We start from the raw sequence: 13,912 nt of genomic DNA, 5'->3' as shown, positions 1-13,912 counted from the left end.
AAAAATTTACCACTATGTTCCCAAATACCTCTGTTTCCTCTCAGATTGGGACAGAGACTATTGTAAACAGGACACTACTTATTATGGCTGCTCTTCCTGGAGCTGCAAATATCATGCCTGTGATCCCCGAGGCCTCCACCCACTGCTATGGGCTAGTTTTAAGTCTGGAAAATAATTTTTTTTTAAAGCAAAACCAAAGAGATACTCTTTATTGTGGAAAATAAAACTTTTTATAAACTACATCCATAACATTACCTTTATAATAAATGACCCGTGGGACCAAAGTGGGAAGTAAGAGTCATGGGTACAACTAATGCCAAGATACCTCAGGGAACAACTCAGATTTACCAGGTATATGAGCCTATCAATCCCAAAGCAGCCCTCCATATCATTAAAAAAAAATCCTCTCACAGCCTTAAAAATTCTCTATCCTCCTATAAGGCCCTTACCCAGGGAAATCTACTAAACCAATCTTTTCTTTTCCAAGCTTTTATTTATATATTTATTTTGCCTGTCCTGGGGCTTGAACTCAGGTCCTGGGCACTGTCCCTGAGCTTCTTTTGTTCAAGGCTAGCACTCTACCACTGGAGCCATTGTGCCACTTCTGGCCTTTTCTGTTTATGTGGTGCTGAGGAATTGAACCCAGGGCTCTCATGTATGCTAGGTGAGCACTCTACCACTAAGCCACATTCCCAGCCCTCTCCAAGCTTTTGATGACAACAAATGGCTTTCTTTGTGCTCAGCTACGAAAATCCCCTGTGGCCTTGGTTCAACTTCACATTTCTGCTAAAAATAAAACCTGCTCCTCATCCATCACACCGTGGCCCTCAAATCTCTTCCAACTTTATACTGACTTCCCCATGCCATGCCATACAACTTATAACTCCTCCAGTGTCCAGTCAAATCCCAACATGTGGCAAACAATCATCTCCATTACTAAGTCCCTGGACAGCCCCAGTGGAACCATCTTTTGGTACAGCTCCTCCTTGACCAGGTCTATCAATCCAGTCTCTCCCTAACCTCCGCATCCTGGTCTCTCCAATTCCACAATCCACTTTGTACTCCCACACTAAGTTCAAAACCTGAAGCACCCTCATCTCAAACCCACATCCAGGCAGACAGAGACAGGCCATTTTTCTCCCAGTCCTGGTGGGGGTGAGTTTAGTATCCTCCATCATCTCCATAGGGCTATCTGGTGGAAGTCTCTACCATTCCATAACATCTAACCAACTTAGCGAATGTCTACTCTCCTGTATTGAGGGCTCCTCCGAGGCCCTGTGCCTTTCACAAGCTCAATTCTTTGGCTGATGTCACACTCCAAAATGGGAGAACCCTAGACTAGACCTCCTCACTATGGAAAAAGGTGGGACATGCATTTTCTTGGAAGTGTTGCCACTATGTGAACATGTCAGGACAGGTAAACAAATTATCCAGACGCTAGATGAGCTTGTCACAGATTTATGTGCTGGAAACCCTCCCTCATCTCTGCAGCTATCCCTATGGAGCCCGCTAGCCACATGAATGTTCCCCTGCTGGGTCCTCTTACAGCCATCTTTGTTTACTTTTAATATTACCTTGCATTGTTAGATGCCTGCAAAACATCCTCACAGAAAGAGCAAGAGCCTTCACCAACCAGATGGTCGATCAAATGTCCCTGGGACAATACCACACTGCTCCTCATCCAAACACGTCCATGTAACTTTGCCCATTATCCAGCAGGAACTAGTTACAGAAGAGGGACCTTCACCCCTACACCCTAACGTGGTACCTCTGTCAAAAATAAACAAAAAGGGAGGAATGTTAGCCTAATCTCCTCCATCTTCCTACCTAGTCTTCTACCTTAGACCTTTGGCAAAAACAAAATTGCCTTTCCCCAAAATCAGATGACACAGGCCTTTCCCACAAAGCAGGTGACACAGGCTTTTTCCAAAAAGCCAGGTAGCTGCAATCTCAAATGGCAGCCCCTCCCCAAAATGCAATTTCCCTCTCCCTTGTTTGTGGAGCTACAATTGTAAATATTAACCCCTTCCACAATGCAGTTTCCCACTCTCACATTCTGTGCTACTGTCCTACCTAGCGGCTACTCTCTTACCTTCTAGGTAGCCAGTCAAGTTACTGACATTAAACTCCTTTTCCTTGTATGTGACCATGTGTCTGAGTGATTTTCTTGGGGAGGCCTTTCAGTGCCCCCAAGGGGAGAGGGACCACTGAGCTGCCACCAGCCTAGCGATGCAGGGTCTCTAGTAGCTGGGACAGGCCACATGCATATCCTCCTGGGAGCACTTGGGAGGATCAGTTTGCCTGTGCATGGGTTAATGTAATTTTTCTTTAAATTTAGTTCTATGCTAATCCTGGGTCTTGAACTCAGGGCCTGGGCATTATCCCTGAGCTTTTTTTTTTTTGTCATTTTGCTCAAGGCTGATGTTTTCTACTTGAGCCACAGCTCAACTTCCAGCTTTTGGGTGGTTAATTGGAGATAAGAACCTCCTGGACGGCTGGGCCAGGTGGCTCACGCCTGTCATCCTAGCTACTCAAGAGGCTGAGATCTGAGGATCACAGTTCAAAGACAGCTTGGGCAGGAAAGTCCGTGAGAGTCTTATCTCCACTAGAAAACCGGAAGTGGTGCTGTGGCTCAAGTGGTAGAGTGCTCACCTTGAGCTGAAGAGCGCACATACAACGCCCAAGCCCAGAGTTCAAGCCCCACGACCGGAAAAAAAAAAAAGAATCTCATGGACTTTTCTGCTCAGTTTGACTTGGAACCATGATCCTCAGATCTCAGCCTCCTGAGTGGCTGGGATGAGCCACGGGTGCCTGGTCTACTTTATTACAGAAGTGACAGGAGATGAACACACTTATGTTTCTCACTGAGTTTCACTCTTCCACCCTGAGCTGATTAACTTCCTCATTTCCTCCACTCCCACTGTCTGGGCAAGTCAAGGGGAAATAGCAATGAAAAAAAAAAAGCGTTAAGTCCTGCTTCTGGGGCTGCAAGGAGGGTGAGCAAGCATATAAACAGACAAGTCATTTCTGGTAAAAACAATTCCGATGAAGAAACACAAGGTAGGTCAAGGGTCAGGGAGTGGTGAGAATGGAGCAGAATTTCTTACTGAGGAGGGGGCATTTGAGTCAACAGACTGAAGTGAAGAAGTGAGCCATGTACACCCAGAGGAAGAAGTGTTTCCAGAAAAAAAGCACATGCAAAGGCACTGAGGTTCAGCAAGCCAGGCTAGCAAGAGGCCAGTGTATCTGGGCAGTGTGAGAGCGGGGAACAGGCAGAAACAAACTGAGGAGCTAGTGGCTCTTGACTGTAATTCTAGCTACTCAGGAGGCTGAGATCTAGGGATCTTAGTTTGAAGCCATCCTGGACTTTAAAAGCCAGAAGTAGAGGTGTGACTCAAGTGATAGAGTGCCTGTCTTGAGTGAAAGCAAATGAGAAGGGGAGGGCCCTGAGTTCAAGCCCCAGCACTGGAACAAAAAAGAAGAAACAGCGGTGGAGTCTCTTAGCTCAGCTTCCTGAGTTGACTCTGTTCACAGGCCTTGTGGTGACAAGATGACGGCAGAATTGAGCCCAGAACCTGCCAGCCCACCAGCCCATTGCCCTGGACAGTGGAAGTCTTACCCTTGTCTGGACACCATGGATGTCTCTCCCTCGGCCCCCCCACCCCTGCAGCATGGGGCAGTAGAGAGAGGGAGGGGCAGTGGATGAGGGGCTTGTATCAGGACGCAGTAGATACTGGTCCAGGATGGGAGGCATCCACGCTCTGCTCAGCATGTAGGGAGGGTGAGGGGGGGCTTGGTCCTCAGCGGGACTGCGGAGATGTGGAGGGTGTTTGGTTCTCTTGTCTGGATGGCTCCATGGCAAAGCTGCAATGTGAACTTGAGAATCCTTGGTCACCAGGAGGTAACTGAGCCTGCCCCCTCCACACTCAGGATGAAGTGTTCAACACTGCTGTAAATCCAGGGCAGGCCAGGGAAGACAGTCCAGTGCTGGCTGTGTCAGCAAGGCCCACGCCTGGACACCTGTGAAGCTGATGGCAGGCATCATGGAGGGTGCCTTGGGGTTAGTGGTCCTCCAAGAGGCCGAAGGTGAGCTGGGTGGACAGAGGACAGAGGCCTCTGGCAGTCACTCCCTTTGCTAGCTGTCTGTCCCAGAACAAAGGCCTGAACTCCACCTCCTATCTCCATCTCCTGGACGACCCACATTTAGAGTTGCTCTTGGAGCCAGGCCCCAGTGACCCATGCCTATAATGCTAGCTACTCAGGAGGCTGAGATCTAAGGATCACTGTTTGCAGCTAGCCCAGGCAGGAAAGTCTATGAAATTCTTTATTTCCAATTAATTACTAATCAAAAAAACCCCCAAAACTGGAAGTGGAAATGTGGCTCAAGTCGTAGAGTGCCAGCCTTGTGCCACAAAGCTCAAACACAGCTTCTAGACCCTGAGTTTAAGTCCCAGGACCAACACACACACACACACACACACACACACACACACACACACACACACACACACACACACACACACACACACGCATGCACACACGCACACGCACAAAGTAAAGCTGCCCTTGGCCACCTGACTGTGAGTTCCACAGGGAATAACCCACATTTTGTTTTCTGTTCTTAAGCACAGCCCACTTGGGCTGGTGGGTGAGGCTCAGGTATGGGTCTATGACAGGGGACATATTAATACTCCAGTGACCTATGTTGCACAACAAACTGCCCCCAAACCAGTGGCATAAAACCACAAGCCGATGAGTCATTTATGCAGAGGAACTGGCTGAGCACAGGTGCAGCTGCACAGGCTTCTTCACAAGGCCAGGCCCCAGGGCAGATGGCTGGGAGAGATGCGGACAAAAGCCACATGGCCCACCACCTCTGCGACCTAGCGGTCCTAAGGTGTACCTCTGAAGGAGGGGGCGGAGGCTCTACCTCTGATCTTTTATTTTGTCGATCTTGGGGCTTGAACTCAGGGCCTGAGCGCTGTCCTTGAGCTCTTTTGCTCAAGGTTAGCGCTCTACCACTTGAGCCACAGTGCCACCTCCAGTTTTCTAAGCTAAGAGTCTCATGGATTTTCCAGCCTGGGCTGGAGCTGAAATCCACAAATCTCAGCCTCCTGAGCAGCGAGTATTAACAGGTGTGAGCCACTGGTGCCTGGCTGATCTGGGCAGTGGGGATGAGCTCTGTTGTGGGATTTTTTGGAAACTAGGCAGCTGCCATGATTTGGCCAGTACCCATTTACTGGTGCACCCATTGCCCAACTCAGCCTGGGTAGGAATGGGTGTGGGGTGTCATTGGCAATCTGGAGAATGTGGGACTCCTGAGGTAGCACAGCCGGTCAGGAGCCCCAGGTAATAGGACACTGAGCTTCAGGGGTGAGGAGCCAGTTACATATGGGGTCTGTTATGGCCTGGATTCTCCATCCATCCTATTCCTGCTCTCTGAAATCTCTGGGTGCTAGGGGGTACTGCACCTGGACAACATCACCAAGGAAGCACTGGGCACCTTAAACGGGACTCTTCCTGGGCCTCAGTTTCCCCCCCCCCCACTGGCTGTGACTTACTTCCTGTTAGGCAATGGTTAGGAAGAGGGGGAGAGAAGTCCCTGCTCGCTGCAGTTACCCTCTTGCTCTGACAGCTGGGGAAACTGAGGCCAGGGAGGAGCTACGGGCAGGGCAGGGCTGGTGAGAGAGTCCTGTCTGTGGCAGGGCTGGCTTTGGTCCCCGTGTCCTCTGTGGGCTCCGGGCTGTGGGAGGCGACCCCCTCCCCCCCTTAGGGCAGGGGTGTGTGGAGACAAGGCCGGCAGCCCCACACGACGGCCAGTTGCGGCTTCCAGATAGCTTTTATTTGGTCAGGCCAGCATGGAAGGTGGTGGAGCTGTTTGTGGAGAAGCCATGTCCCGCTGGATCATCCATGTCCTAAGTCCAAAGGTGGGGAGCCCCCACCTGCATGCGGGGGATATCCTGGGCCAGATCCTTGTGGCACCAGGAGCAGCAGCTGGATGGCTGGTTTTGGGAGTCGGTGGGGGGGGGGGAGCGGTAGGCTAGGCTCAGCTCACTGGCTTGACTTTGGCGATGAAGAGGGCCACGGCCTTCTCCAAGAACTCCTGCCGGGCCATGGGAGAGCTGGGCCGCCGCCCGCCCGCTGCCCTGTCCATGGCCAGAGCCAGGCTGTCGGGCCCTAGGCGCGAGCCGGCCTCTAGGTAGCACACGGGGGCGGTGGCTTGGTCGCTGGTGCCCAGGGCCTCCTCCAGGGTGTCCAGCACCGCCTGGCCCACTCGGCGGTCAGCCACCGCCAGCTCTGGGTCCTCCAGCAGCTGGAAGAGGGCCCTGGCGCGTGCCATGAACTCCAGCAGCACGAAGCAGGTGAGCATGCCGGTGCGGAAGACATCCAGGGGCACGGCCTCGTGGTCCCGGCACTGGATCTTGTGGAGCAGGGGTGCCACCACCTCCTCAGGGGCTCCGCCATCCCTGCAGATGCGTTTCAGCAGCTCGCTGTACGTGCGCCCATCCAGCCCTGGCTTCTTCTTCCGCCCGCTGGCGCTGAGGCACTCGTAGGCCACGCTCACGTTGTTATTGAAGGCTGTCCTGTGGGCGGGGAAAACCGGATATGGGGAGTGTGGAGGGCCAGGCGGCCACCCATGCACACTCCTGCTGGCCCCCTCCCCAACCCCAGGGCCTTTGCATCACCGTGCTCCCTGCTGGAAGGACTTCCGTGTCTGCATGAGACCTGCCTTGGTTCCAGTGTCATCTTTCTTGTCCTGCCCCTCTTTTATTTATTTATTTAGTGCCAGTCCTGGGGCTTGAACTCAGGGCCTGGGCGCTGTCCCTGAGTTTTTGTGCTCAAGGCTAGCACTCTACCACTTGAGCCATAGCTCCACTTACAGCTTTTTTTTTTTTTGTGGCTAGAGATAAGTCTTATGGATCTGGTTCAGGCTGGCTTTGAACCATGATCCTCAGATCTCAGCCTCCTGAGTAGCTAGGATGACAGGTATAAGCACCTAGACCGGTTTTTCTAAGACAGGTTCTTATTGTGTAGCCAGTCTAGTCTTGAACTCATGATCTTCCTGCCTTAGCCTCCTAAATGCTGGGATTACAGATGGGCAGCACCATGCTTGGCTGGGAAGTTCATTTTCTTTGGGGCCCAGCCTCAGTGGTCCTACATGAACTTATAGTTGTACCACGCTCCCAGGTGGGAGGTGGGTGGTCACAAAGATTCCTATGCTCCCTGCTCTTCACAGGTTGGCTGATGCTGTGGCCAGCCCTGGCCGGAGGGGGTGGGGGGTCCGTGGCCCTACTATGTGTTGTATGCCTGCTGAAGGTAAACTGTAGTGGTTAGCACAAAAGGCATTATGCAACCTATTGGGAAACTGAGGATCTGCGCAGACCAATGGTCTGGCTGAGGATCCCAGACAGGAGGTGTTGAATCCAGGGTTTACACTTGTTCCTCAGTTGGGGGCGCGGGGCTGTTCATCTCTATTATACCCTGACCTTCCTGTGAAGTGGATGCGCTGTCATCTTCTGGGGCCCCACGGGTAGCAGATGCTCAGGAATCCTGGCCACCTGTGTCATGATGGCCACTCAGGTCAGGGTCTGAGCCTGCGCACTAAAACAGGTTGGAGCGGCAGATACTGAGATGCGCCTGATCCCTCCCTGAGGATTTGGTTCTTGGCTGTCATGGAGCCAGGCTGGCGTCTGCCAGCCTGCCATCTGCTCACACTGGCAGGCGCCCTGTGGTCAGAGGCTTTGTCCTGGCCAGCCAGAGGTGGTGGTCACTCTCAGTTGACCCTGGCTCCGTGGGGGGGGGGGGAACATCCGTACCCGGTGCCCTTTGTAAGTCCTTTTAGGTGCCCCCAGGCCAGGGAGAGGATTGTGAAGCCTGAGGTAGATGGGCTGGCAGCGGTCCATCCACAGTGGCATGTGGCTATGTCACAAGTCACCCTCAGACTTGTCGCCTCAAACAAGACTTGCTGGCTGTGGCTAGAGCCCTGAAGACTTCCAAGCTCCCCTAAAGGTGGAGCGTGTGACTCCCAAGGGGGGCACTGACTTGTCAAAAAAATTTGGTTTTTCTTCATATGTGTGTGTCTGTGCTGGGGCTTGAACTCAGTCTGAGCATCGTTCTTTAGCTTTCACTCAAGGCTAACATTCTACTACTTGGGCCACAGCTCTACTTCTGACTTTTTGGAAGATTCTTTGGAGATAAGAATCCAACTTTCCTGCTCAGGTTGGCTTTGAGCCACGATTCTCAGATCTCATCTTCCTGAGTAGCTGGGATGGCAGGTGTGAGCCACTGGTGCCGTTCTGGGATATCATGAGCAGATAGCTCTGGCATCTGAGGGTTGTGCCAGGGACAAACACCCCTCCAGGCTCTCCAGGGCCACTGGATGGCCACGCGGGTCCAGCCAACCTTTCCAGGTTTTTCTTCCACACACATTCCCCTCCCCAGGTCAGGCCAAGCCAGCCATTTGCTGTGGTTATGGCAGGTGAGCACTCGATCTGCTTCTGTTGAGGCTTAAGAGCCACCAGCCACTCCCTAGGGTCAACTTCCCAAGGTGTGGTCGTGTAAGCCCACAGCAGAGCCGTGGTTGTGCGACTCACTGAGGGGCTGTGACACAGATCATCCTGACTCACAGGACCAGGAGCCAAGTTTTCCCCAGGGCTGCATGTGATGGAAATCTGTCTGGCCATCAATTCTCTTGAGCAGAGTCCAACTTCTCTGGAAATCTCTGGAGGTGGCAGCAGCCAGGATGGAGGGGGGAGGGGGCACAGTATCAGTTCTTGTTTGGCTCTCTTGCAGCTACTGGGCACCTTGGGTTTGCATGTGCCAGTCCAGACCTGCCTTCCGCAGTTTGCCTGCTGTCATTGCCTGTGGGGTTTTTGCATGTCTCTACCTCTCTGCGTCCTGATCTCCTGGGGAACTTAGATCAGGTTCGCTGTCCAAAGCTGTTTACAGCGGCTTCCGGTCTTGTGGGCAGAAAAACCCACAGCTGGGCAATGACAGCCCTGTGACAGTAAAACAATGAGCGGCCTGGGCAAGGAAGGCACGAGGCAGGGACGCCCACCTTCCAAGCTGCCTCACATCCGCTCCTGAGATCAGCGGCTGAATCACCAACAGGTGTTAGGTGGGCAGCGCCAGGCATCAAGTGAGCTCTGGACTTGGAAAAGCCTGGGTGGTTTGGTCTGTAGAATGGGGCCAGGGCCCTCAGCCAGGGAAGTATGTCTTGGAAATAAGGAAATAAGCCAGAAGCTGGGAGGCTCATGCTTGTAATCCTAGCTATTTGGGAGGCTAAGATCTGGAGCACTGAAGTTTGAGGCCATCCAGGCACAAAAGTCAGCGAGACTCTAACAAAACAAACAGCAAATGGCAAGGATGGGGGCAGGGATCAAGTCGCAAGGCAACAGCTGAGTGAGCAAGGCTAGCAACAAGGAGGAAGCCCTAAGCTCAAAGTAGCTAAAAGAAAAGACAGCAAAAAGAAATATGAGGTCCGGGGGCTGGTGCTCACACCTGTAATCCTAGCTACTCAGGAGGCTGAGATAGGAGGATTGCAGTTTGAAGCCAGCCTGGGCAGGAAAGTCTGTGACACTCTTATCTTCACCTAAAAACTACCAAAAAGCCCGGAAGTGGAGCTGGGTTCAAGTGGTAGAGCAGCACCCAGGCACTGAGTTCAAGTCCCAGGATCAGCACAAGAAACAGAGGAGGGAGAGAGAGGAAATACATTTGTACAATGTCTCCATAGCCAGGGCAGCCACTTCCTACCTTTGGCCAGCAGGGGGCACTCTAGGCAGTGTCTGAGGGATTTGTATGGTTGCTGTATGCAGTATGGAGTGGGTGGAGGCCAGAGAAACTGCTTGGCACCCTGAGTGTCCAGGATGCCCCGCAGGGCACAGAGCACAGTCTGAGGCTGAGGCACCCTGGACTAGCCTGGCCTCTCCTTCTTGTGTCTCCCCGGCAGTGCTCTCCTTGGAAACACTAGTCAGTGTCCTTGCTGTCACTGGCCCCAGGAGCTATGCAATCTGGGTCCGACTCCTGCTCTGCTCTGTGGTGGCCTTTGTGCTCTGAGCGGGTAGGTTGACTATGGAGACCGTGGCCACTGTCCCTGGCTCTGGTAGCCACAGACTCCCGCAGGGAACTGGGGGTACCATAGGCCTTCATATCAGACCCCAGGATGGCCTGGTCAGCCCCTCAACATTGGGTAATAACATGCCAAGCCAGGAGAGGACAGAGCAGCCCCGGCTTCTGCTCCCAACTGTCCTCTGGAGGAGAGGACAGGTGTGGCTCTGAGATGCAGCGGAGGCTTATGAACCTGTCTCCCGACTTCCTCATCGGCTGACTCTGGGAGACGAAGTAGGGCTAGCCTGCTGGGTCCTCCCGTTATCCCCTCCTTCCTACTTTCCCTTTCTCTCTGGACTGGGATGGAACTCATGTCCTTGAGCATACAAGGCAGGTGCTCTGTCACCTGAGCCACATTCCCAAGTTGCTTCCAAATAATGCAATGCGGCTGAGTAAATCCACCCTCACCCAAGTCCATATCCATACACAACCTCATAACATGGCCTTTTCCAAACACAGTCTTTCCAGGTGTAATTGACTGAGAAGAGGTCCGGCTGGAATAGGCCAGCACTGGTGTGCTTAGAAGGGACATCAGGCACACAGAAGCAAGTGGGGAGTGACACAGATGGGGCAATGTGACCACAAGTCAAGGGACTGCCAGCTGTGGAGGCCGAGGGATCCTCTTCTGGAGCTTCCCCTCTTGAGGCCACGTGACCCTGCTATCTTCACACCAGACTTCTGGCCTCTTCAAGGATGAGGGAATGAGCTTCTGTTTTTTGGAAGCTCCTCCATTTGTGGTAATTTGTGAGGGCAGCTGCAGATTCATAGAAATATTTCCATCTATGGGCTGGGAAGGTGGCTCAGTGGTAGAGTGCTTGCCTTGCATGACTGAGGCCCTGGGTTCGATTCCTCAGCACCACATAAGCAAAAAGAAAAAAGCCAGAAGTGGCGCTGTGGCTCAAGTGGTAGAGCGCTAGCCTTGAGCTGAAGAGCTGAGGGATAGCGCCCATGCCCAGAGTTCAGGCCCCACGACCGGACCCAAAAAAAAAAAAGAAAAAAAAGAAATATTTCCATCCAGGCTGGATGGTGCTGCCACTGATCACTTTTCCCCCTTGGAAGAGTCACTTCTGATTATGTTGGTACTAGGCTTGAATGCAGAGCTTTCTTGCTCAAGGGTGGTGCTCAACTACTTGAGCCACAGCTCCACTTCTGGCTTTTTGGAGGTAAACTGGAGATAAAGAATCCCACAGATTTTCCTGCCTGGGCTAGCTTTGAACTGTAATGCTCAGATCTCAGCCTCCTGAGTAGCTAGGATTACAGGATAAGCCACCAGTGGCCGGCCAGCTTTTTCCTGCTCCTTCCTTCTCTGTAGGCTCTGTAAGGTTTGGGTTCCTCAGATTGTGGTCTTTGCTTGTGTTCTTTCAGGGAAACCTCCCAGGCCCTCCCAGTTCACCCCCTCCCTCCCTGTCTCTGCACAGCCTGTCTACCTTCTTTGCCAAGCACCGCCCCAAGTGAACTGCAACTAACTTCCTCTAAGTTAGTGGGAAGGTTCATCAGTTCTGTCCTCATAGACACTGGGGCCCAACAGCGTCCCACACCCCGCAGATTCCCTTCCTCACTGCCATCTTGGGAGCTCCTTTCCCATTTGGTTTGTATCCTCACCTTTGATTCTAAGGAGACTTTCCTTCGGAGGGATGTTAGTCCAACAGGCACCTTTCTTAGAGCAAATAGAGCACTAGGCCAATTTGGTGGAGGCAGTAAATAATCGGCCTCCTTCCTCCTCACCTTAAGATGACTCTCCATTGGGGCAGTTACAACCATATGAGGTAACAGAACCCCCTTAAAGTGACCTTCACTGGCCAGCTGCAGGCCCCTTATCCTCTACTTAGGCAGCTGCTATAAATTCTAGCCCGCCATGATGAAGTCCCTGGCCCACATCTCTGCACCAAGGTCCCCACCTCCTAGTCCCTTAGGTTATATAGATCACCTCAGACAAAGACGGGCACTTCTTCCTGTGAGAACTGGCCTTGTCAGTCCCTATGCTTGCTCTATGTGCCTGGGTGTCACGGTGGTTTTCTGGCAGGCCCTAACAAGGGGTAAGGGGGTAATCGTCACATTTATAAACCCTAGCTGGGTGCCAATGGCTCACAACTGTAATCCTAGTTACTCAGGGGGCTGAGATCTCAGGATCAAAATCTAAAGCCAGTCCACACAGAACAGTATGTGAGCCTCTTATCTCCGGTTAACTACAGGAAAGTCAAAAGTGGAGCTGTGGCTCAAGTAGTAGGGTGTTAGTTTTAAGCAAAAAAAGCTAAGGGAGCCGGATGCTGGTAGCTTATGTCTGTAATCCTAGTTACTCAGGAAGCTGAGATCTGAGGACTGAGACTTAAAGCCAGCCTGGGCAAGAAAGTCTGAATTTTTTTATGTCCAACTAAACACGGAAAAAGTCAGAAGAAGAGTTGTAGTTCAAGTGGTAGAACACTAGCCTTGAGCAACAAAAGCTCAGGGACAGCACCTAGTCCCTGAGTTTAAACAGTGATGTTCACGCATGCACACCCCCCGCCCCCCAGCTATGTGACAGCATCTAGGCCCTGATTTTAAGCCCTAGTACTGGTACAAAGAAACAAAACCAGGCAAAACAAAACCTGTTTACAAACCCTGGACTTTAGCTCCCTTGGGGACTGGGGGAAGTCACCCTTTCTTGTCAGCTCCAGGCCCTTCCCCTCCTCCCACTTCCTTCCAGGTCCATGCAAATACCCATCTCAGGCTCTGCTTCTGGGGACCAGCAGACACAAGCCCACTCATCTCCAGTCAATCACCCCTGGTTTACATCCCAAGTCCCTTCATCCATATGGAACATGCGTTTCTTAGCCGCCTCCAAGGCTCCCAACAATCCCTGACTCCAGATTGCTCTCTCCAGCTAGGGGCTGGAGCCTCACGGGGGGGGGGGGGGGGTGGAGGTGAAGTGGGGGTTCTGTGCCCAGCTCTAGATCAATTTCCAACAGTGCACCTGCCAGGCCTCCTGCCCACGGCCGTGAATTCTGTGGGGCCCCTCCGCCCGTTTCGCTGGGCCTGACTCGGCTGCAGGTCTGCAGGCCCAGCATGGTAGCCACCCCACGGTCAGAAATGCATGCAAGAAGGGGAATGGGGTGGGGAGGATGCGGACTACAACTCCCAGCATGCCCTGCGCTTCAACTCCCAGCAAACCTGCGCTGGAGATAAGGGCGGGCTCGTGCAAGACATGCCGGGAACTGTGGTCCGGCCGCCCCGCCCAAACGTCGGCCCGCACCTCTGAGAGTGGTGAGCCAGGCGAAGGTACCACAGCGCGCGGCCCAGGCGCTGCTGCTGCAGGAGGAGCTGCCCGGGAGGCTCCCCGGCGCCGCCGTTGGCCGGCGAGCGCAGGCCCATGTTTTCGAAGTAGTGCGCCAGGAAGGCGATGGGCTCCTCGGGACGCGCTTCCAGCACTTTTAACAGGGCTGCACGCAGCATCTCGGTTACGCCGACCTGCCTCAGGAAGTCTTCCTCGCTCTCGGCGGCCGCCGCGCTCCGCGACACCGAGGGTCGGCCGCCGTCCGTGTAATTCGCCGCCGTGGCTACCAACGGCCGCCGCTTCTCTCCTGCCGCCATCTTCGCTGAGGGCAGCAGGACCGGAAGTGCCGCCATCTTTGATGGCACCATGAGGCCGCTCTGCGGCCATTTTGCCTAAGGGCAGAGCATGCTTTTTCCCATGCCACTCCCTCGGGAAGACTCCTGGTAATAACTGCAGCCGGCCACGTTTCCCAAGGTCCTCACTGGTACTCTGCCGTGTTTCCTGGACTCAGTGCGGAAACTGTAGTTTTGCCAGACTCCAAAATGGCTCACCGGG

At 53.2% G+C, this 13,912-nt stretch overlaps 1 protein-coding gene across 1 annotated transcript; it reads right to left on the bottom strand.

Annotated features, from left to right (window-relative positions):
- Window positions 1-5,820: 5,820 nt before the first annotated feature.
- On the bottom strand, window positions 5,821-13,712 carry Tpgs1 (tubulin polyglutamylase complex subunit 1). Its single transcript, XM_070008472.1, has 2 exons — window positions 13,337-13,712; window positions 5,821-6,584 (listed from the first exon to the last, which is right to left on the bottom strand). Exons 1-2 carry the CDS (start codon window positions 13,708-13,710, stop codon window positions 6,047-6,049), a joined length of 912 nt encoding a protein of 303 aa, XP_069864573.1. The 5' UTR covers window positions 13,711-13,712; the 3' UTR covers window positions 5,821-6,046.
- Window positions 13,713-13,912: the final 200 nt, after the last annotated feature.

Source organism: Dipodomys merriami, unplaced genomic scaffold (assembly GCF_024711535.1).
Source record: "Dipodomys merriami isolate MVZ:Mamm:240054 unplaced genomic scaffold, mDipMer1.0.p SCAF_70, whole genome shotgun sequence".
NCBI lineage: Eukaryota > Metazoa > Chordata > Mammalia > Rodentia > Heteromyidae > Dipodomys > Dipodomys merriami.
The sequence above is the reverse complement of the archived record's forward strand: the minus strand, read 5'-3'. Positions and strand labels throughout refer to the sequence as shown.